Source organism: Acanthaster planci, linkage group LG09, assembly GCF_054643075.1.
Source record: "Acanthaster planci isolate LZ-2023a linkage group LG09, COTS_SCS, whole genome shotgun sequence".
NCBI lineage: Eukaryota > Metazoa > Echinodermata > Asteroidea > Valvatida > Acanthasteridae > Acanthaster > Acanthaster planci.
The window spans coordinates 3,173,417-3,196,321 of record NC_141785.1 but is presented as its reverse complement, the minus strand read 5'-3'; the positions used below and the strand labels follow the sequence as shown (position 1 = coordinate 3,196,321).

The 22,905-nt window shown below is 39.3% G+C and overlaps 1 protein-coding gene across 8 annotated transcripts in view; it reads right to left on the bottom strand.

Annotated features, from left to right (window-relative positions):
* Positions 1 to 22,697, bottom strand: part of LOC147798020 (copper-transporting ATPase 2-like) — a 43,468-nt gene extending 20,771 nt beyond the window's left edge. The window contains exons 1-9 of one of the 8 annotated variants that reach the window (XM_087141583.1): positions 22,506 to 22,697; positions 19,985 to 20,025; positions 19,350 to 19,486; positions 15,485 to 15,572; positions 13,905 to 14,094; positions 11,344 to 11,439; positions 5,372 to 5,425; positions 3,790 to 3,987; positions 1,512 to 1,678 (exon numbers count right to left, since the gene is read on the bottom strand). In XM_087141583.1, the coding sequence (XP_086997709.1) occupies positions 1,512 to 1,678; positions 3,790 to 3,987; positions 5,372 to 5,425; positions 11,344 to 11,439; positions 13,905 to 14,085 (696 nt within the window). In that variant the 5' untranslated portion in view covers positions 14,086 to 14,094; positions 15,485 to 15,572; positions 19,350 to 19,486; positions 19,985 to 20,025; positions 22,506 to 22,697. Of the gene's footprint in view, positions 1 to 1,511; positions 1,679 to 3,789; positions 3,988 to 4,186; positions 4,360 to 5,371; positions 5,426 to 11,343; positions 11,440 to 13,904; positions 14,095 to 14,538; positions 14,664 to 15,165; positions 15,369 to 15,484; positions 15,573 to 19,349; positions 19,487 to 19,984; positions 20,026 to 22,505 lie in introns of those variants that run through there. The other 7 variants (XM_087141582.1, XM_087141578.1, XM_087141579.1 and 4 more) reach the window with 7 other exon arrangements.
* Between the last annotated feature and the right edge of the window lie 208 nt (positions 22,698 to 22,905).

The window sequence follows — 22,905 nt, the reverse complement described above, 5'->3', positions numbered from 1 at the left end:
GCACATGATTAATGGGAATTTCCCAAATGTTATCACAGTCACGTGCAATGCTCGCGCAAATATAACTGGTGTTAGAAGTTCTAGGAACGGTACATAAGTAAATACAGGGAAGGGCTCTTTATGGTGATGGAGCAGTGTCTGAGATCTCTCTAAATGTCTGTCATAATAAAAGTACCGAGTTATGATTTTTTTCAAATAAACTAAACAGCATGAAGTTTTTGAAAACTATCAGTAAAATTACAATCAGCTGTAGTCCAGATGCTATTTGTCACAAGAATCTGCTTCCAACTGAACACTACAAACAATGAGCACGACACTTCAATGGAACTGACTTTGCAGATTTAGATGTAATCTTGGGGGAGAAACACCACCAAGGCCGTCAGCTGACCCTTACCTGCACTATGGACGTAGCAATGTCCTTGAGCGATTGCTTTTAAAAGAGTCTAGCACGGAAATGATGTGATTTTTTGGTTTTTTTTTTTTCTCAGTTCTAAATTTCTTCACCGTGTTAATGGATAAAATGCCGACTGAAGCATAGATCGCAACTTCAATGTTTCAACAGACACTGACAAACTTGTTCAACTCTACTCTGGGAAAGATGTCATTGTCTGCACAGATAACTTAAATACAACATCCTATTGGCATAATTTTTCACATTCTGTAAATCAACAAAATATAGGTAATATGCACACAACCGCTGCTTTTAATGATGTGAATGTCTGACTTCTCGGGAAATCTCTTTAAACGGATGGAGTAATAGTCCTGTGGTTGGTGAAATTCCCTTCGAAAAGAATACGTAAAGGCACTGTCATCATTTATGGTACATGATACTTGGTCTCAAAACTTTAAAATTTCTCACACGGTAGCTTGTCCCTCTAACATATTGTACTGGGTAGTGACATTGTTTAACTTCATGAGTTCTCCCAGCTAGTATGTCTATAGAATTATATTAGAGAAGGAAATAGACAAATAGGACATGACGCTCCTGTCAACAGGACTACTGAGCAGTTCACCTTGAGAGCTGAAAGAGCTTTTATCAACTTAAACAATCCAAATTTACATTTATCAAACCTATTTGTTTTTCAAAGCTCTTTTTCAGTGCTCAGTCTTCAGAAGATGACATTGCTGAGCAACTTTAGTATGTATTGAATGTTCCTGTCATAGCATACACCTGCTAAAACTAAGCGCAGTAATTAGCAAAGTTGAACATGGTCCTTGCTTAATAGCTTATCGTCCGAATCAGTGTGTGTATCAGTATTGATAAAACATTTCCATTAACATTTCCACATCTTAACAGTCGTCAGGAACTCTCTGGCAATACTGTCCTTCAAAATCAAATGGAAACCAAGCTCTATTTATCCCTTTTAAGCTAAGAGCGGTTTTTGAGGTATATCGGAGAATGTGGAGGAAACCAAGGCATTCTTCAAACTACAAAAATGAGCTTACATGACAAAAATTATACCTCCTGGGGCAAGACATGAGAGCAAGATGATGTGCGAGTAAATTCTCACCGTCAACTTCAATGTTTCAATCCCACCCTGATTCTTCTCCTCAAGAACCTCGGCATCAAAGCCCATGTCATCAATCATTTCTCGGATTTCTGCTGGTGTCATGACATCAGGGTCGTAAGTCACCTCGGCCTTTTGTGCCATTAAGGCAACAAGGGCTGTTCTGATCCCTGTTGATAGAGCATTTCAAAAATACATGAAAGAATTCGCTTCCAAACTTTCTGCCTTGAAAGTAAAAATCGGTCCCCAAGGTAACGTGGACATTTTATGATCACTTATAGTGGCGTTCTTCAGTTTTCTCAACCGGCTTAGGCTCATGTAGCAAGCACATATGTATGGGAAGCACACACACAAAAGAGTCGTTCTATAAATTTGGGGTCCATTTTTTTCCAGTCCATGTTATCTCCGGCATATGCAAACGCAAATCACCTGCCAAATTAATAAAAATAGTTTGAAATCAATTTCAGTCATACATGTATAAAGGTGTAGCAGGGATAAAAAAAATGTCACACGTCGGGCCCAACATTTATAGAATGACCCCAAAACAAAGACAAAAAGACTATGACCATCAAAGTGACTGCGACTGTAAAAGGAAAAGGACCACAACTGGACCCACATAATGCAGTAATGACTGGGAAAATAAAGCAACTAAAAATGACAAGTTACAATCAACAAATCATCACACATACAAAAACTCCCTCCAACGAACAAAGTATCATCGTTAAAAAAATTGATTTTGACTTTTTAGACTGTACGTGGGTTTGAATCCAACTTAAGCAGGAAATATAATAACAAAGCAATTTCACCAGATGATAACAACAAAACCTGTAAATTTGTTCTATCTCAGTAAATGCACAGTCGAGGTTGAAGTAAGCTTTTAATGTAGCCTGAAACAATCATTTCCTTTCATTTCATCAGCCCTTACGCGATCTAAAACACACCCATACTGTACATACAACTGCTGCTGGGTTTTAGGGCCAAAAACCTGTCCCCCAGTTTCATCCTAGCTCAGTCTAAATTTTCCTGGCAATTAACACTTCTGTAACAAAATCCATTTTTAAGGTTTTTGCTCCTTAAATTCTTTCACAATAAATACAGAAAAGGACAAAAAAGTCTACTAATGCACATCCCAGTGGGATGACCTGTAGTCTACATGGAACCATCACTGTACGTGCGAGCACCATTCTCATGCAAATATTGCTCATAAATTTTGGCAAGTTACGACATCCAGCATGTGTACCGCTGGAGTATGCGTGATGCCACTGCAGTAATAGCTTATGGTTCTAAAAAGTTTGCTGGCCCGTGGAAATAATGTAGGCACTTTATGAAACACAAACACGGCCAAGCGCACACACACAAGAATTACCGTTTCTCTTTGATTTCTTTTATTTTGGCCAAGCTGTACATAGTTTATACATGTAGCTTGTACCAGCTTTGATAGCATCAACATGCAACACGCAAAACTGTGAGGATCCAGTGCTAACCAGTGCTATGAAATTGGTGCTTGTACTTCGGGGGAGTAGGGCCTACTGATGATTGGGGCCTACAGAGCACTGGTGCCAAGGGCACATGGGACACAGGTGCCTACAACCTACAGAACACTAGTGCCAAGGGCACATGGGACACAGGTGCCTAGAACCTACAGAACACTGGTGCCAAGGGCACATGGGACACAGGTGCCTACAACCTACAGAACACTGGTGCCAAGGGCACATGGGACACAGGTGCCTACAACCTACAGAACACTGGTGCCAAGGGCACATGGGACACAGGTGCCTACAACCTACAGAACACTGGTGCCAAGGGCATATGGGACACAGGTGCCTACAACCTACAGAACACTGGTGCCAAGGGCACATGGGACACAGGTGCCTACAACCTACAGAACACTGGTGCCAAGGGCACATGGGACACAGGTGCCTACAACCTACAGAACACTGGTGCCAAGGGCATATGGGACACAGGTGCCTACAACCTACAGAACACTGGTGCCAAGGGCACATGGGACACAGGTGCCTACAACCTACAGAACACTGGTGCCAAGGGCACATGGGACACAGGTGCCTACAACCTACAGAACACTGGTGCCAAGGGCACATGGGACACAGGTGCCTACAACCTACAGAACACTGGTGCCAAGGGCACATGGAACAAAGGTGCTTACAGCCTACAGAACACTGGTGCCAGTAGAGCCTATGGAAAACTTGAAGATAGGGAAAACACTTAATCAGGTCCCACTGTCGCCAGCCTAATCTATGCGGCCCCTGCCAGAGGGTCCTACCTCGATGCTTGACCAGGGTTTTCTCGATGGTAGCCACACAGGAGGCACAGGTCATCCCCGTCACCCTCAGCACGCATTTTTCCTCTTGGCTCTTGCTGCTCAGTGCCTGGTATTTGTTCTGGCCAGAGATTTTAATGGTTGCCCGCTCCTCGTCGGATCCATCCTTACTTGAGAACCTCACCATCTCGATAGATCCTCCTGCAAAACACAATAAGTGTGTGCCAAGACGGAATCTTTTCAGAATTTCAAGATTTTGGCAAAATTAAAAGACATATACTGTACTTGGTTCTGACGATTGCCCTTTCCTGTCCAATAATAAACGAGTACATGTGAGGACATAAGTGTTTGCATTACATCAGAATTTTAGCACAAATTGAGAGTTTAATTTGAGAATTACAGCAGTTTCATTTCCAGCTAAGGTGATCTCACTGCAAACGTCTAACAACAGAAACACAGTGCACTAAAAATGAACGTCCATTGTCATAGTCATAGAGTCTTTTGGAATGTTCCATGTGCCCACTTTGCAATAACAGTACATGGCCTTAATTTAACAGGAGTGGTTGGTGTGTGTGATTGTGGGTACACATTATTATAACTGTTGTAAGCAGCACTTCATGCCAGCATAAACTCTTCCTTCTCATGCCAGCATAAACTCTTCCTTCCCGCTCAATTCCCCTTTAAAAAAGAAATTACACTCTAACTGTCAGTATTCATTTTGCGGAATCATCTAGAACCACAAGGCATGTTTGTTTTAGGCTAACAGATAAACAACCTGACTCAGGAATATCCGTTCATAAGTCAAACAGGATGTCTCAATATCCAGACTAGTGAAACACCTGCAGCACGTGTACTGGGAAGGGTACAGTCATTTGAACAGGGAGACAAGTAAAACATCCATTAAAATGCACTGCGCGATTTTCAAATTGACTTTTCAGTAAGAATGAGAAATTTACTCAGAAACCTGTTCATCAAAATAAGACCAACTTATGCAGTAAAGATTTCTTGAACACGTCAGTGCACCATTCAAAATAGGGTATCCTCAAAGGACTCCTTGCAAGAAAACACAATCAACAGAATTATTGATGAACATTTGATTTGTTGCAACTGCAAAACCAAACTAAGGTGTGCTTTATTTGGCAAAGATGCAATGGATTTGCACACTTGAGTCATGTGCATCCTAATCAGAGCGCTCATATAATACGTCCATTGGTGGCTCTCAGAGAGGTAAACTTAAAGACACAACCTGCCACAGATAAGTGTCCTGCCAGTTAATTTCCACCTTCATTCCCTTATCATTCGTTACTCCTTCGAATCCTGGAAACTACTGATTAGGGAGCATTAACTTGATTAAATGTTAAGCAGAAATTGAGTCAAAAGATCAGTGAGCATGAACACTTGGATCCTGACTTTGTCAATTTCTTCTTTGAAAAGCCAGCCTTCAAGCACATTTATTTGCCATTTCTAATTTCTATTTATCGCTGTACATGTATTTCTGCCAATCCAATTCCACTGCTCTTTAGCACCTGACTGAGAAAAACTTGAAATTTCTTCCGATCAGCTCAAAGTAAAAGAATAGTTCTACCTGCTCCCTCTGTGTCTTCAGATGCTCCTTCGCCTTTCCTGCTTGACACGAGTTCTACGAAAGTGGAAAATGAAACAATATCATAAAAATACTTCAATTCAATGTTGTTTTTCTTCTGGTTCACCAGACATTAGATCAACACATTTGACCTCAGTTACCTCGCACTGCAACTGAGCAGAACTAACAATCTTTAAACAAAATTAACAAAATACTTCCGTAAGAAACAAAAAAACACTACAGCTTCAAATTGACGGTGAATGAATGAACTAACAATGCTATTTTGCTAAGTAAAAAAGTAAGCAATTTCAAACGAACAACTCAAACAAGTATATGTGGGACCCAAATTAAAAAACAAACGCCAAATTTTACTTACCTAACCAGAATGTAACTGTGCACAAAATTTTAAAAACAGTGAGAAAAAATTAACACCACTAGCTTCCCGAACAAAAGTCAGACCTCAAACTGAGGAAGGTCCCCACAATCGCTAGTCCACCTACATTACATTTACCAACCAACCCAAATCCACTTTCAGAACTGGCCTTTTCCAGGGAGTTTCCTCAAGGAAGTACCATTGAAAGAAAAAGCAAGGGTTGCACCAACCCATGCGTTATTTCCTGGTTATCATCAGGATAGCATTTCCTTCAATTTGACCAGAGGCCAAGTCATCTTTTTGCATTTCTGTCACGGATCATAAAGGTTAATGAGGCCTTATTACAATCCATTAAGTTTTTAAAACATTACAAACAAAAATATCATAAAACTGTAAGTTATGAGGAACTTTATGTAGCTAATCTTAATTAAAGAACAAAACACAATGTAAAACAAGTAAGTAAAACTAAATAAATTGCCATTTATGCAGTGCACATGTACATTTAAACGTAAAATGTGCAAATATTACAGGGACTTTAGAACAGGACATAGATACTGTGATGCAGCGCATCTGTCAGGGCAGTTTTGGATCTCGTCCAAGATGGGAGTGCTGGAGAGTGCTGCGCTCAGGTAATACGAGGCTACAGAAAGTGCTCTGTGGATTTGAGTGTGGGCCACTGTTGTCAGTACTGGTGTGGGACACTGAACACTGTGGGATATGGGGGGGGGGAGAATTAGGGATAAATTTTGGTCCATAGTGGTTTGGTTACGCTTGTGAAGGGTACTCATAGCCTGGAGGCTACCAAATGGGAGGATCAAAACCAGGAGGCGTGCAGGTAGCAGGAAGCTTTAAGGCTGGCATTTGTCATTGTAGAGGTTATCCCACTGAAATTCTATAATCCTTAAGGGTACTACATGAGTTAGGGGCTACCTGCTGACTCAAACTTCCTTAGATGGTTGTACAGTAGATAAAAAAAAGTGAAACATAGTTACTTTGTCCCGTCTGTTCTCGTCATGTCCAAAGTTTACCCTGACTGTCCCTGCAGAGGTTGGCAAGGGAACCATCTGGTTTGCCCTGTGTAATAGTATTGACAATTCTGCCTAACAAGTTTACTCCCCCCTTCCCCCATCACAGGTTTTTCCTGAAGGAGTAGTACACTCACTGAGTGACCATGGGGGAAAATTACAGTCCAGGGGTAATTTGGTAATTCCGCCTTAACACTATGGATACAAAACTATGAGACGAGACATGGAACAACTCAAGAAAAAAAAATGTGTAGGTTTACTCAAATAAGACTGTGCAGCAAAAGAAATTTAAACAGAAAAAAAAATCCACGTAAAACAATGAAAAATTGCAATCTATTCAAATTACGAATGCAAAATATACATACTGGTGTTGGAAATACAAATTGGAAATGTAAAATCTATATGAAATAAAGTGACATTTCAAAAGTCACAGGAAAAAGCCCTGTCAGACACAAAGGCACGTGTCTCATTCTGATGAATCCAATGGTCAATCTTTGACGTCCTACATGGGTAAATGGTCCAAACAGTTTCATACAATGTATGTCAAACTGTTCATGAGTTTAAAACAAATCTTGGGAATAATTTGGTGTTTAAAACAAATCTTGGGAATAAATTGGTGTTTAAAACAAATCTTGGGAATAAATTGGTTTAGTGCACCTCTAGTCCTGGTCCACCAGTCTTCACTGGTTACTAGCTTTGTCTGAACCGAATTATGGATGATTATGAGCATACCCAGAACAAGTTTTTCAGGTGGCCATCTTACAAAAAAAGGGCAAACGGGGCTGGTATCAGCTGAAGCAAATACTGAAAATGGAATAAAGTTCTTGGTAATGTACAGGTATAAAACCTTTTTTGCCCAAACCAAAACATACATGGTTGTTTCCTCTTTTGAGGAACTTAATAATGGAGCCCTCTGCAAAGACCACCAAAATATGCCAGAATAAAATTTATCATATGCCTTTTCAGGTCTTCTTTTTCCTGTCTTTTGACCATACTTGCTCTGATAGCAATGCACAACTAGTAAAAATTTATCTATAGTTTCAATTTAAAAAAAAATGTAAACACCTGGAAACCTTTACAACCTTAAAATTAGACATCAATGGAATACCCCCCAAAACAGAAATATTTGCAATTACCAGGCTGAAACTTGGTACAAGTTTCCATAGAATAGTCACATATAACCGATTGAGGTGAATTCATGATGATGTCATCCACGATGATATGAATAACAAGCTAGCACTCAGTTAATATGCACCTCTGTTCTCATACATGTACATGTATGTTCACCACCTGATTTATGACGAATGACATTTTACTGCTATAGCTGCTTTAGTGTTTCAGAAATAGTGTTTTCCAAAGTGTCAGCTACTGACATCAAAAGAGCAAGTCTTTTCCAGTCTAGTAAAAAAAATCTTCATTTCTTGGGAATGAAAATTCTCACTTGAAATTAAGTTAACAATGTACAACAAATGTGCCGCAGAAGGTTTCAAGGTTCATTCATGGGCATCACAGCTGTTTGGGTCAGCGCTACTATCTCATTTGTAACTGCATATATGTGTATCCAGTGGGGATGCGTAATTTTTGTGTGATAGACGCAAGTTAAACGGAGATTGTTCAATTGATATCGGGTTTATCACTTTGGATAATGCATTGTTCGAGGTTCCACTATACATGTACTTGTGCTTTGAGGATTGTATTTTGCACGCACGGCTGTGTGCATGTGCATGCCAAGAGAAGGGGGGCTGGCGAATGTGCATCCTTACAAAATCCAAAGAATTCCCATATAGAAACTGGTGGAAGCTGTAACATTACAGCCATGAGACTTGTGTGGGCTTTTGTCCTTGGACAAAAAAGGGATGATACACTGATTTAGAAAGATCAGAAGGAGTAAGTGAAAAGAGAAACACCTGTTTTTGTGACCATTACTTTTACAATGATCAAGCTTATATAACCCAAACTACACCCTGAACTACATATCTTCAATCATAGGGTCGATGATTCACAAGTGAAAACTGAGAAATTACAGTTAATAATTAACAAATTTTGAATATGGAGTGGAATTTTAGGACAGAAACTAGAAAAATTTGAAGAAGAACGCAAGGCATTTTTGAGGCAAGACGGGAAAACTGCACAAATGGGATTGTTCTGGTGAGAAGTCTAGTGTGTAATGGCACATGATCAATCAAAATTTTGTAAACTTGTCCAAGCACACAACTCCAGATGTTCAACATTTCAAATATTTCAAGTCTCATAAATACAAGTACAGAGGGACAAGACCAAATGAAAGAAAAGAAGTAAGGTTTGGCTTTCATTCAGCTACTAAGAGAATTACTAGAGGAGCCCAGTTTATGCTTATAAGTGAAGCAATTTTCTTAATGCAAAACATCTGCAGCAAATGCACTTGAGTTGATAACTGTGTTCAACTTTTGCAAATTCACAGCATGAATATCTGACCTGTGAAACTTGATGAATGTGACTATGGCAAATGAACAAGGAAATATGATACTATGCTATATGTACAACTCTGAACATGATACCAAGTGAAAACACAGAAAAAAGTAATACTCTAAATTCTTGACCAAAGAAGATGGTGACACAATATAGACTGTGCAAGTATTGGAACTCCAAAACAATCAACCTCTGAGTCTCCTGATCATGAACCAAAGCTTGAATGCACCTGTCATTTTCTCACGGCCATGGACTACAGGTACCAGAACTTAAAACGGCCGTTTCACAGTAGTACGCCACCAAGAGTTTCCAACGCGTTGGCCAATTACAATTCGCAAAATTTGTCGACCCAATGCGCTTTTGGAAAGGGTCGACAAATTTGGTGCGCTATGATTGGCCAACGTGTTGCAAACTTTCGGTGACGCACTTTTGTGAATCGCCCGTATTCCTTCCTGATACTGTTATTCTTTGCAATTTGCTATAGGCTAAACAAAAACATACTGGAAAGCCAGTTCATTACCCCTCAGGCAGCCGTTGCCAGCTTTGGGAATTAGGGGAACCATACACCAGCTCTAGGGGACACATCACAAAAACTATTGATAATTTTGATGCTTATGGTTTTTGTCGATGGGGGAGGGGGCTGCTTGCTGGGTGGGAGGGGGGTGGCCCCCCCACCCTTGACGACGGGCCTGCCTTTGGGCTAACATGAAAGCAAAGTGAATTTGATGACATGAAACATCTGTGATGAAATTCACTCCAGTTGAAAAGTGTTTTTCATTTTTTTGCAAATTTACAGTGCAAATGTTTGATCTGGTGTTGGGATCATGTTTGCTCTAGCACTAAGTTTGAATAGGCCTTAATTCAGGCTCTTTCCAGCATTCAGTAGCTCTAAATAAGACCTATAACATATAATGACATCATGCCTTATTTGTGCACTATCCTATGGCAGGGAGTTAGGACATGACCCATTAAGCCTGCACAGGAAAGAACACATGAAACAAAGTCTGACATGGTGCTTCAGGACTGTTGGTTTGACTGATTACCCTCTTTGGCTTTGAAATTACAGCATATAAGGCCAAACCTGTTAGTTTGGTGATTCAAATGCCAAAAATCTCTGACAATGCTTATCACTTAATCTCATCAGTAGCTGACTGTATTAAAGTTGTGTAAAACAGTAAGTACAAAAACACCTGACGTGTGTGTATGTGTGTCAGATGACTTGATGTCCAAGTTACTTGTACATTTCAACTGGACAAAATGACAGTGCATGAATTTTGGGTTTGAAATGATTGTGGCATCTCCCTTTTTGCAACACAATTTCAAGATGTGTGCCGACAAATCCAGAAATAAAAGAAAACAGAAGAAAAACTATGGCTACGACAGAGCAAAAAGCAAGCACCGGGCTACTGAGGGCAGTAATGCTATGAACTTAAAGAAAAAAATGATGCATGGAGTTTTGTATAAATTCCTTGTAATGGAGTCGAGCACTGTCCAATCATGCAAACACTCTACCAGGGGTGCACTTTGGCAAATGTAGCTAGCAAATGTTTCAGTTACCCAAACGCTGAACCAATTATGTTGCATTATTATACATATATATGTATATGTAGATCGATGTTTTGGAAACTTCAAGTTATTCTTTACAATCATGTGACAGCTCTAAAGTGAGATTTGACACTTGGGGCCATGCAAACATTTCCAGACGGCAGAAAAAGTAGCATATTACCAAACTTACATATAGATATGCTTTTGCTTTTCAAATATATGCCAATAGTGTATAACCGTGAAGAGCATACCTTGAAGTTTATTTAAAAATAAAATATAATCTGCTTGCATCTTTTTGTTGTAAAGCCAAATGTAGTATGTCGTCACTGTTCGCAGTTACATAAAAAAATGCATCACTAATTTTCTTTCATTAATGCCAAAATACATCCCCGGCAAAGCTTGGACAAAACATTGCACCATAGGACTTTCCAAACATTGCCGTTTGCTTTTGATTTGATTCTTAATTACAGTATCTACAGAGAAACAATGCATGACGAGGTAATGTCAAAGAAAAACTGTTCCAAAATGTACGATGCAGTGGTGAATGTTGGAAAGTGACATTTATTAAAGTCTTGTTTGGTTACCATCTCTGTTTGCTAAGAGTGATTGTAGTTCACTTCCTTCTTCCTCTATTCTCGGATGGTGGAGATCCTCCTTGTGTTGAAGACAAGGTCTCCGTCCTTTTTGCGCAAGCATGAGTGAAAAAATTAACAATTAAGATTACATCAAAGAAGACCTGCAAACTACACACTTCTTTTCATTCAAATAACCAGAACAACGGTTCAGATATAGGACTTCCTGAAAAAAAAACTACATGAGTTAAAAATGCATCATGGAAGAGTTCAGATTTTAGTTAAGTTTGCAAGCCTGGAAAACCTTGAAAGTATTAAGTGGATACATGCACACACTTTGAGCTACCTGTGATGACAAAAGTTAGTCTGAAATGGATGCAGTACTTTGTCAATGGTGAAAACAATAGAAAGAGATGCACTCGGAAGCCATTCCTGAAACAGTACATTCTTATCGTTAACTTTAAGATTCTATCAGAGAAAACAAGTAACACGTACAGTACCTCCATCTAAATGTATATCCAATACAAATACTGCTTTGAACAGTGTAGCAAAACCAGCCTCTCAGTGTGATCCATAGAAAAAAGAATGCTCCTTGCAGTGTTCTAGCTAGGACCATTTTAGTGCCGGGTAAATGTTTGGATTGCGAAACGTAGCGAGCGTAGTGGATTGCGAAACGTAGCGAGCGCAATGAGCAGAGCTCTCTTGTGGCTTATAGCCGGACTGGATTTGCACCCTCTATTGATACCGCTGTTCGGCTGGTCTTGAGCCAAGACTATGGACAAGTGCACACTGCCTCGGGGAGGCTACATTATATCCCATAATTTCACATCTGAATTTTGTAACAATGCTAGCTTGAAGTTCTCAATGCTTTCTGATGCTTGAAATACGATCAAATTGGTACATTTTCAGTAATATTTCAGTTCATTTTTTGAAAATCCGTGCTGGGCGGCACAGCCAATTTGAACCTGAGAGTCGGGCGAAAATTTGTAATATTGGGTGGTACTGCCTGGTGCCGCCCACGGTGGCTAGAACACTGGCTCCTTGGATCACTGACGGAGGCTACTTTTACAACACCATGAGATAAATTATTACCATAAATTTGTGAACTAGCCTTACGAGAGCACTGTATGTTTAGTCATGTGCTGAACCAAGCCAATCAATAAACAGCATTGGCGGTGCCTGCATGCGTGCGCACACACACACAGAAAGCTACAAAGTAGTCGACTTTAAGATTTAAGCGTAATCCTGTTCATAAATGGCATTATCTAAAAATAATTGTTCACTGATTTATCATGTTAAGTCGTAGGTTTATGGTAGTAGTTGCACGGCGCAAGTATGTGTGGGTCTGAAAGAAACCGAAGTGTACTCAACGTTTCAGACAGTACGGTCCGTCATCAGGAGACTGCAGGAATTCCAATCGTGAAGCGGCTTACATGGTGACTGGAGGCAGTGAGGGTGTGGAGAGTTTGCTAACTCGGGATAAAACCCAAGGGTCCAGAACATACCCTGAATGGCCTGAACTGCAACCTGAACGTATGTGCAGCAATGCCCAGTTTGTACCTCACTGATGAATATGTAGCTTTACTCTAGCTTCCTCGATCTTCCAGTCTCTTCCGAATTCACCCCAGCCCGCACTTAGACTTTGCAGCAAGGCAGGCCTGACACAATATTTCTATAATCATACGAAACCAACCCCCAACATACCACTAGCGCCAGCAAGTAGCAAACATGTGTGCGGCTGGAAAGATAAGCTCACTGGCAAACTAAGCACGTTGTGGCAATGCAATCTGCTCAGTTATCTTAAGTGTTCTTCTGGAGATCCGAGCACGCTGGATAAGTGAGCTAATATTTACAAAAATGAGCGCAACCGCGACATCGATGGTCATCACAATACCTCTCTGCTTGCTACAGATATAGTATTTTGGTTACTTACAAATATAATTCTTCTGGCCGTGAGCAAAAAGATAGCAAAAACAGTGACTACCATGTGATTGGTTCTTGGCCAATCAAGATACAGCATCTGTGGGTAAGGTTTAAAACTACCACTACCTAGCAGCTATTCTTAATATTAATGTATGTACCAACAAAAATTTCACTGATGCACGGTCTCTTCACTGTGAGCTTGTTCATATGTTTGTTATTTAGAAACTTCACGAGCCATAAAAAAGATTCAGCCCTAGGTTTCTGACACCTTACATTGTACCACGGCAATGAAGTGGGTTTTGCTCAACTGATGAAGCTCAATTTTGGGAAAAACAAAAGAAGGGTCATCAATGTTTTCAGAAAACTCAGGTTGAGAAATATTTGCCGATAATAAAAGCAATATCACCAAGATCCCAGTAGGCAATTCCACTTTTAAAAGACATTACCATATCATGATGAGAAAAAATGATATGGTCTACATCTAGCCGGTACCTATAAACGTAACTGTGACAAGTGAAATGGAAAGGTATTGTTATGTTTACTATTGTTGGAAAGGCAAGAGGCCTAAAGTACATAGCAAATATGTCAGTCCCAATGTTAACAAGATTGACCGTATTTTGGTGGCGATACACTTTCAATGTTCATCTCACCTTGAAGTTCAGCCTCGTACCCCGTGTCATTGATGGCTTCCTGCAGCTCTTGCGGGCTGACTTCCTCAGGATAAAAATGGACAGCTGCCATTTCCTTTTCAAGGGACACCGAAACACTGGCCACCCCGTTTACTTTTGCCAAGTGTTCTTTGATGGACCAGGTGCAATTCTCACAGGTCATTCCACGGACCTACATGTACAGAGGTGCAAACATACACGTACATGTACACGTTAAGCTGGCTGCTTAATAGTATGCTTATCAATATAAATTTAGCTGCTACTTGTTTGGCTCAACAATCAACAGCAGAGGAAGGATTTTCAGAGTGGAGAGCCAGTTGTGAGACCATCTGGTATCAGCCCTTAACAGACTGATCCATTGGGACCCATCCCTTTATAGGACCTGCCTGTGGAAAAAGTCTGGTGGAGGGAGGACTGATCCCCCCCAGCCAGTGTCAACAATGCTCATATTTCAGTAAAGTGTGACACAACTTGTGGCCTTTTGATTCAAGACGAGATGAAAGCAGATCAGCTGGGGAAATTCCTTAAATACATTTTTTTTGGTAAATGATGAACAAAACATAATTTGCGGCAAATATATAGCTGATAATTGATGAATCCAATATGGTTTGCTCACTGCTCAACGTCCTCATTGATTCTTTAATCTTTCGCCCCATCTTCATCCAAAGTTCCTGCCCTTCCTCCCACATGTCCTTTCTTGTCATTATCCTCCAACCCCCATCTCCCTCTATTTGGTACTTCCTGAAGGTTTTTGGTCAAAAACTTCATTTTGACATACACCGTGTATCATATTAGTTAGGTAGTATGCTTGAATTGTGAAGATGTTTTCCCACCGCAGAGTTTTTATGTGCTGTATCAACTAACTTATAAGCCTTGCCCATTCACAGTGCACCACAGGTAGTAATGCATTTGTGTATATCTTTATGATGCACTTATGAGCCTCATAATGCCATAAATAATTTATAAATATTAACGTTTAACTACATGTAGCTCTAATTATATTTTCAATGTGAGGCACCCTTTGATATTAAGTTTCAATAATAACATGACATGCACTGACAATCAGTTAAAGATTTATTTTTCAATTGTAAGATCATGGGTCAGAAATGCCACTCGGGCACTTCAGCTGTCAGGTTTGCAGATCTTTAACATGTGGGTCACTCAAAAGACAGCTAGTCTACACAAGTCAACACATCTGCAACATACAGTATATCTAACTTTGCAAAGAAAATGATTTTCCTACCGCCGTGATTACGAAGAAATCCACCAGCAACTTGACTGAGGTACACCATTGTGGCTGTTGGACTTAAACATTTCAAGTTTCAAACAAAACTATGTAAAGCTTCATTTCACCTGCAAGTGCTTGTATGTTCCTGACAGAGTGAAGCACAACGTTCACTGACAGAAGGTTCTATCCACCAGACACTGAACCATTCACAAACTGACCTTTAAATCAAAGCATGGAATTTGGAAGCATGTATAAGACACTATCAGAACTATACCGGCACTTCTGTATGGAGAGTACATGTACATGGGCATGATGACCAGTCTAACATGCTCACCGGAGCAGAACACTTGTAAAGCACTGGTGGGTGCAGCAAAATCTCTGACAAAAGTACCAAGGTCACACAGCTGCCTCTTCAATCACATCTAGCAAAGCAAATTTCGACATATACTGTATAAACAAACACTGCATGTGCATGTACACTGTGTGTGCATTCTAGGTTTTTTAACTTCCATCCAAACTTCGGGTTTTGGTTCAGAACGAATCCAGCATGCAGTTATGAAGACAATTCTAAAGATTTAATCTCCAATGATAGGTTGATTGTTACCTCCTTCGACAAATCCACACAACACAGGAAGTTACCGTACTTGGGTGAGGAACTCACCAGAGGGGTCAATATCTGACACCTTGCTCAATTGGCTGGCTGCTTAAAGTACACATAATGAAGTAAGCCGTGAAACCGTGCGTTTACCATTGACTGACTACTGAGGCATCAACAGATCTACAGTTCCTTCTGCCCAAGTTCACCTGGTGATGGTATAAGCCTGGCTTTAATTTTTTTAGCATGGAGATCAGTAAGTATTTCTACAATAACCTGACTACTCCAGGTAGTATGAAGTATATAATGGGCCAAAATAAGACATGGTTTCCATATGGTCATCTGTAACACAGACGGGAAGCAAGACATGGCCCCAGACGTGCATGACGTAATTCCACCCAAAAATTGAAACGAACGGCATCAGAAACTCCGAAACTATTTAGTTGATTAATGGGGCGTAGTATTTAAGCATATTAAGAAGAAAATGGGCAAAATTTGTGGAACTACGTATCCGTGAGAGGGACATTGTTGTACACGGTCATGCTAGTGTGAGTGTTTATATGACGGTACCATGGCTACACATCGCAGATAGTCTAACCTGGCTCAACTTGGGCTGGTTTGCATTTGTCTGCATTGTCGGTGACACTTCCGTTTGACACGTTTCCACATGTCTGCGTTGCAGTTTGCGTCTTGATTACATTGCTCTCTGCGTTGCAGACGTCGGAATGGAAACCAGGCTTTAGTTACCAGTTATGGTTTCAGTGTTTAGAAACAGATGTCTTGGTAGGTGTTGGTGAAATATCTGTAACTTCTGGAAAATGTTGCCAATATGGAAATAAAAAGCTGTTGTCAGATTCTGTAGAACTTTCAATTTTTTCTCTTTTCTTAACTTGTTGATACCACCACAGAGGAGTAGCAGGGGTAGGCTGTGTTGTCTACGTAGATGACCCTATTACTGATTTTGTTTCATAGATGCAACTTTTAATGACTGTGGGAAGTGTCAGTTGAATAGAGCCCAAAGGATTGGGATAAAATCAAGGCATATGTGCAGACTGGATTGAAATGGACAAGAAATAAAACTCTGTGTGTCAAGCGCTTGGCTTGGCTATATGATAAAACCATATTTGCTTAAAATGTATGTCTGATGAACAGTGCAATATATGCAAAATAGAATGCATATTTATGAGCATGTGTTTATGTATGAATGTTCCGAACAAAAATCTGCAGGGGCTTTGTGAGTTTCTACACAACTTCGCTAGAATTTTAATTTTTTTATACGTCCTGCTTACATGGAAAATATCTCCTCTAATACTGGAACAACCTGGAACGTTCAACATGTGCTTTCCCTGATGGCCTATTCTAAAGTTGACTTTGCTGGTGACAAAACAGCAGAATCAGAAAGAATCAATTCTAAACTTGGAATTACTCTACTTTTTTGATTTTGGAGCACCCTGAGAGTCAGTCAAACACCTTAAACTTTTCCCTCTCTGGTAAAATTGAAAAAAACAAATGAAAAGTGGACACACAGAGAAAAGAAAGTGAAAAAATAACAAAACCACCTTGGAAATTACTGTCGTTCATCATTAACCCTAACACTCCTCAGTCCTCCAACAGGTGAAGGATTGAGGAGGGTTAGGGTTAATGATTAATAACTTTGCTGCTGGAAAAGTCCCGTCCACAAAAGGAAACTTGGGAACATATGTAGCTTAAAGTATTATCAACAAACAAACTTGTCCATATTGCTGCCAAAACTGCAACTCCATTACGAATTTCAGTTAATCATTGTTTGAGAAAGTGACTGTTGTTCAGTAATTGTTTTCATTGAGGGGCAATTTGATCAAGGACCATAGTTAACCATATTTTGACTATCTCTCATCGAACTCACCTTAGTCAACGATGGTTGGACTAGACAAGTCAACTATTCGCGACCAGCCTAAAGAGGTTGGTCGCGTCATTGGTTGCCACCAACCCATTTCTGTTACCACAGTGCAGAGAGGACCAGTTATAAGAAACATGCCAGAGAGAAACACCATGTCACTAGTTAACAACCACATTCACTTTCATATTTGCAATTTGCCCTTCCCGAGGCCACCTAATGACCTGACAACAGTTGACTAGGGTTGTTCGCACTTCAACTTCACTGCACATGCACCAGGTACATCACAAACCAACCACTGGTTAACTAATGGTCTTGATCTAACTTGCCCGAGAATGTTGTAACTGAGGTCACATATGTTTTCCCAAAACATATTTGTATATCCCATTTTGTGCATATCTGCAAAAACAAACTATAAGAACAAGCTGTTGGAATCAATGTTTGAAAAATAACATAATTTCATGAACATGTATAGGAGATGCACGAATGTACATGTATCTTTTCAAGAGGAACCTTGGAATTTATGTAGTTACTGAATTGAATTTACTTGTATGTGGTGTTATATGAGTTATATTGTGTTTAGTACTTTGTCTTTAATTTAAACAGAAAACAATTAAAGTGAAGGCCAATTTCACATTGGGTGAATCTCTTTGTTTACGTGATGCATATCCACAGCCGTTTGAATATTCAAAATGTGGATGGAGGCAACAAATTTCTCACTGCCTCACATCAAACCTGTTCTGGTTGTACAAAGAGTACCCTTTGTGGCTAAATTCCCAGCATATTTGTTAATTTCAGCACAAAGTTTGTTTACAAAGACACTGGCCAATAGTGCTCAACATCTCAAAGGTAAAGCATGTTGACAAGCATACCTGAACATATTGAAAGCCCAGCTGGCAAATACGAAAGCATATTCGTTTGTGAGACATTACTCCTGTGGAAATGTTTGAATGATGACTGTGTACATTTTAGTTTTGGACGCATCTTTTTGGTTCTTAAAAAGATTTACTCCTTTCAAATGACTTCTGCCTTGATTTGAACACAATTTCAGTTTTAAAAACTTGGCCTTTTTCACTAGCGCACTATACATTTCTGTTCAACTTCTTCGATAAATTGTCAGTGACTTGCAAGTTTTCAGCATGTATGTGCTTGTCATCAACAATGTTTTTATCCCCAATCCCACAAATACCCCAATAAATCAAAACCCACATTTTCAAAAAAGTAATTCCTGCTGACCGTTAACATGATGACATCACCATCATTCAAAATATTTCACGTGGATAAGCTATTCCCTAATAATGAGGTCAATGCCCTATAGTAAGTGTGCACAAACGCAGCTTTAACTATCAAGAACAAAACTGGGTTCTTGGAAAAAGAACAGTCATCGGTGTCGGCTGAAGTCAAATCGGATAGATATCATCATTTTCAATATACGTGGCGCAGGTATCACAGGCAATGAAAGACGACAAACTGTTATTTGATTCCAAGAACACAGATCCCTGTTCCCCGTAAACAAATCTGTGTGACTGCACTGCAGCGTGCTTCACTGTACAACACAACAGTCCTTGACCCCACTGCAGAGAATGGGTGGTTATGCGGCAGTGGCCACGAATGCAGAGATCCTTGGCACTGTGGTGACAAAGAATGAGTCAGGTGTTTTGTGTGGTCAGAGTTGAATGGCGCCCTCATGATGTGCTCTGCACCTCTGACTCCAAGGGACAACTGTACCTGGATTTTGATCTCTTCTGGAGGACTTGTTGCATGGGTGAATCCCTGCATGTTGCCTCTCTCGGTGCTTACAGAATCCTCCATCTTGACTGCTCCTCTCTCTAAGTCTTCTCCAATAGTTACGCTAAATTCTGCATCTACCATGCAAAAAGAACATATTTATTATTTAACCTACATTTCACACAGCCGTGATTAACACTGAGAATCATGGTACCCTGATCTGAAATTCTCATTTCTAGAATATTTTGCATGCTCTAAGATGTATACAATGTAACTTTCCAGAAAAAAATAGCTAGAAATAGCTGGAACCAGAGGTAATCTTGTGAAAAACATGATTTCTTGCCTTCTGCTTTTTATTTCAAAGCTTGTAAACAATGACCGTTAACACTGCATGTATTTACACATGTACATACACGTTTATTTTTACAGCAAACCTTCTAAAAAAACTGTTACTAATGGCTTGATAAACTCTGCATCTATTAAGTTGATTCCTCTCTGGAATTTTACAAAACTGAATTCCATATTCTTTCCTAGTCAGTTACAACTTACTCTCGATTTCCCCATTTGGTAATTTGGGCACAAGAAAGTAAACAAAAGATGCACAAACAGAGAGCTGCAAAAAAAATGGAACTAACCTTTGTTATCAGCCATCTCCATGTTTGGTTGACTTTCTTTTCTTTATGAACAAAAAAATGAACACAATGTATCAATGACAAGTTTGTAACTCAATATTCATGACAAATACTACATGGAATATTTCAATGACTCTAGCAGTGTTCAAATACAACCATTCACAAATGTATGAAAAACTTTCCCCGTTCTCTCTTCAAAACAAATTGTGTCTTTAAAGAAAAGCTTTTGTTTTAAATTCCCACTTTGGGGATTTTTTTTATCAAGATGCATGGGCCCACTGTGTTACTATTCCTTGCATTCAAGGAAAGAAATATCCAAATACATGTACATGAACCAAGTTCTGGTGCTTTTCGCCATTCACATCATTTGTGGATTGTTGGCATTCAAGGAAGTAGGTATTAATTAATACAGCAAATAGCTTGATAGTTTACCCCTCCCATTGTGCTTAGGACCCTTGAATAGGAAAACAATGTGCAAATAATGTTAGAATTGACCGTATATCTCATTCTTTCGCATCTTTTCAAAATCATCTTAGATAAAAGCCTGTATACAGCATGATAATTTATAAAAAATGAAATACTGTTTGAACTGAAAGAGAACTTTTGACTCAAAACTTGAATTCTAAAGTTAGAAATAGTATTACTGTGCATAACAACCGATGCAACTGGGTATACTCATACATTGATGAAAAGTAATGAAAGTTTTTGTGATTTTTTAAATCTTAACTTGAACCTGTACATGTACATCATCACCCAATATCCTTCATAGCATCATAATCCACAATAAACTCCAGATTTTAGCACGTGAATATCATGAACTCAAGATATATAGAACTCTCAGCCTAAAACCAGTTCATACTTAGCAATTAAGATTATATGAATGCAAAACTATGACATAAGATCAAATATTGATGCTGGGAATTTGAAAAAAAATCAACACATCTCAACTTGACTGAATTTTACTGTACATGTACATATTTTTGTGATGTCAAATTTGCTTCCCTTTTACATCTGCCTGAAGTATGAACAGGCCTTCATTTGGAAGGGTAAAACAAGAGCCATTTTTAAATATCGATGTGAATTTTGCCATGGCATAGTACTGTATTCTTTCTACAGGGCCAGTATCACACTGGCACCATGTAAATATCAAATTCCACCACCAGTCTGAGCAATATAGGCGATTCACAGTACAGAACGCCACCAAGAGTTTGCCGCAGACAGGCCACTTTTCAGGTTTACGATCAACACGTTGCTGCGATTGAGTGCACTTTGGTACGTAAATTGTTAGAGAGTTGATAGATTGAGTCATTCCCCACAAAACCATCAATTTGACTACCTCACACCCATTCGCAATACGCCATTTCGAATTTTCAACCTACAAACAAACATTTGGAAAAACTGACATTTCTCCAACTCAGCGCAATTAGCGAATGAGACTTTGTCGACTATTTATCCCATAACGCACAACGAACAGACCTCTCCATGACAACCTCTTAGTGGCACACTGCATTGCGAATTGTTCGCATTCATTGAATTTTGTGATGTTGTGGTTGGCACCCAATTCGCAGTGTGTCACACCAGACTATTTTATGTATTATTTATTTATTTAGTTTAAAAAATGCACTGTTATCCTTTATTGTTTAAATCGAAATTTAAATCGATCATTTTCACAGAAGGACAGTTTACCTTCATTTCATGATGTCCTGAAAGGACTCTCTTTAGGGGAAAACACAACTGCACTAGGTTTGAATTTCATCATGGGAATATGAATTCACTATGATAAATATAAGCATGGAACCAAATGAAGAATATTCTGTACTTAAATCAATTGCTAAGACTTCCAATACCAGTCACTTTACATGCTCAGAGCTGTACTAGTATATGGAAAAACAATCAAGAACCACTTCGCACTATGAAATATTGACAATGCTCACTTTTAAGACCCTGCTACTTCTGTACTTTAAAATATGTATCACTGTATGTCTTGAACTGTCAAAATGGGTAATCCTGAAGAACATCCTCCCTATATAAATGATTCCTCAATTTGGCAGTTGTGTAAACATGAAAGGAACAAGTAGTGAAATCGTAAGAATTTAACCTTGTCAGTAGTTGAAAGATTGTGGGGCTATATAACCATGATAACATGTATAACTTGACAACTATTAAACTAAAAATGCCTACTATTGCCAACAAAATATACCCATTAATCCTAACTTTATTTAACCCTTTCATGCAATCATGGTTTTAAATTTTCCCCATTAGGCCTAATTTGATATTCAGTATTTAAGAAATAAACTTAAAAAGAACATTTTAGACAAATCCGGGATGATACGTGGCGCGTAGCGTTGGCTGTCAATTTCATCGTTTTAGAGAAAATCGCTGATTTCGCAAAATTTCAACACGTTAAAAACAATTTTTCCACTTTTAAACGCTTCTTTATATCTGCTTATAGCGCACATTATTTAAAAATGATATCATTGAAAACTTGAGTTTTATGTAAGCATATAAATTGGGTTGTACCTACCTTAAAAACAGTGCAAAATGAGTAAATCTGTTTCCGATCTTTGAATTTTTACTCGAGCTCGTTTTTCTCAGTGCGCAAGGCAGGTCTATGGCGCATCGCAACGCGCAGCACGGTTCACACACTAACAAAGGCACAAAAGTGTAAATCACGTGTTTCGTCAGCTGACAGACCATGTGATTACATTCCAAAATTATCAGATGACTTTGAGTGGTCACCTGGTTTTCGGATATATTTAGATACCAGCGTGCGTCACCCACTGATCAGTGGCGTCATCTTGTTCTCGTAATTTCTACGAAGCCGGAATTGAGTTTGGTTTGTGAATAGACTGGCTCCCTGTCTTCCATATATTACTTTCACCACAGCTCTGTATATTAACACGGCCTTTTCCAAATCAACCGTT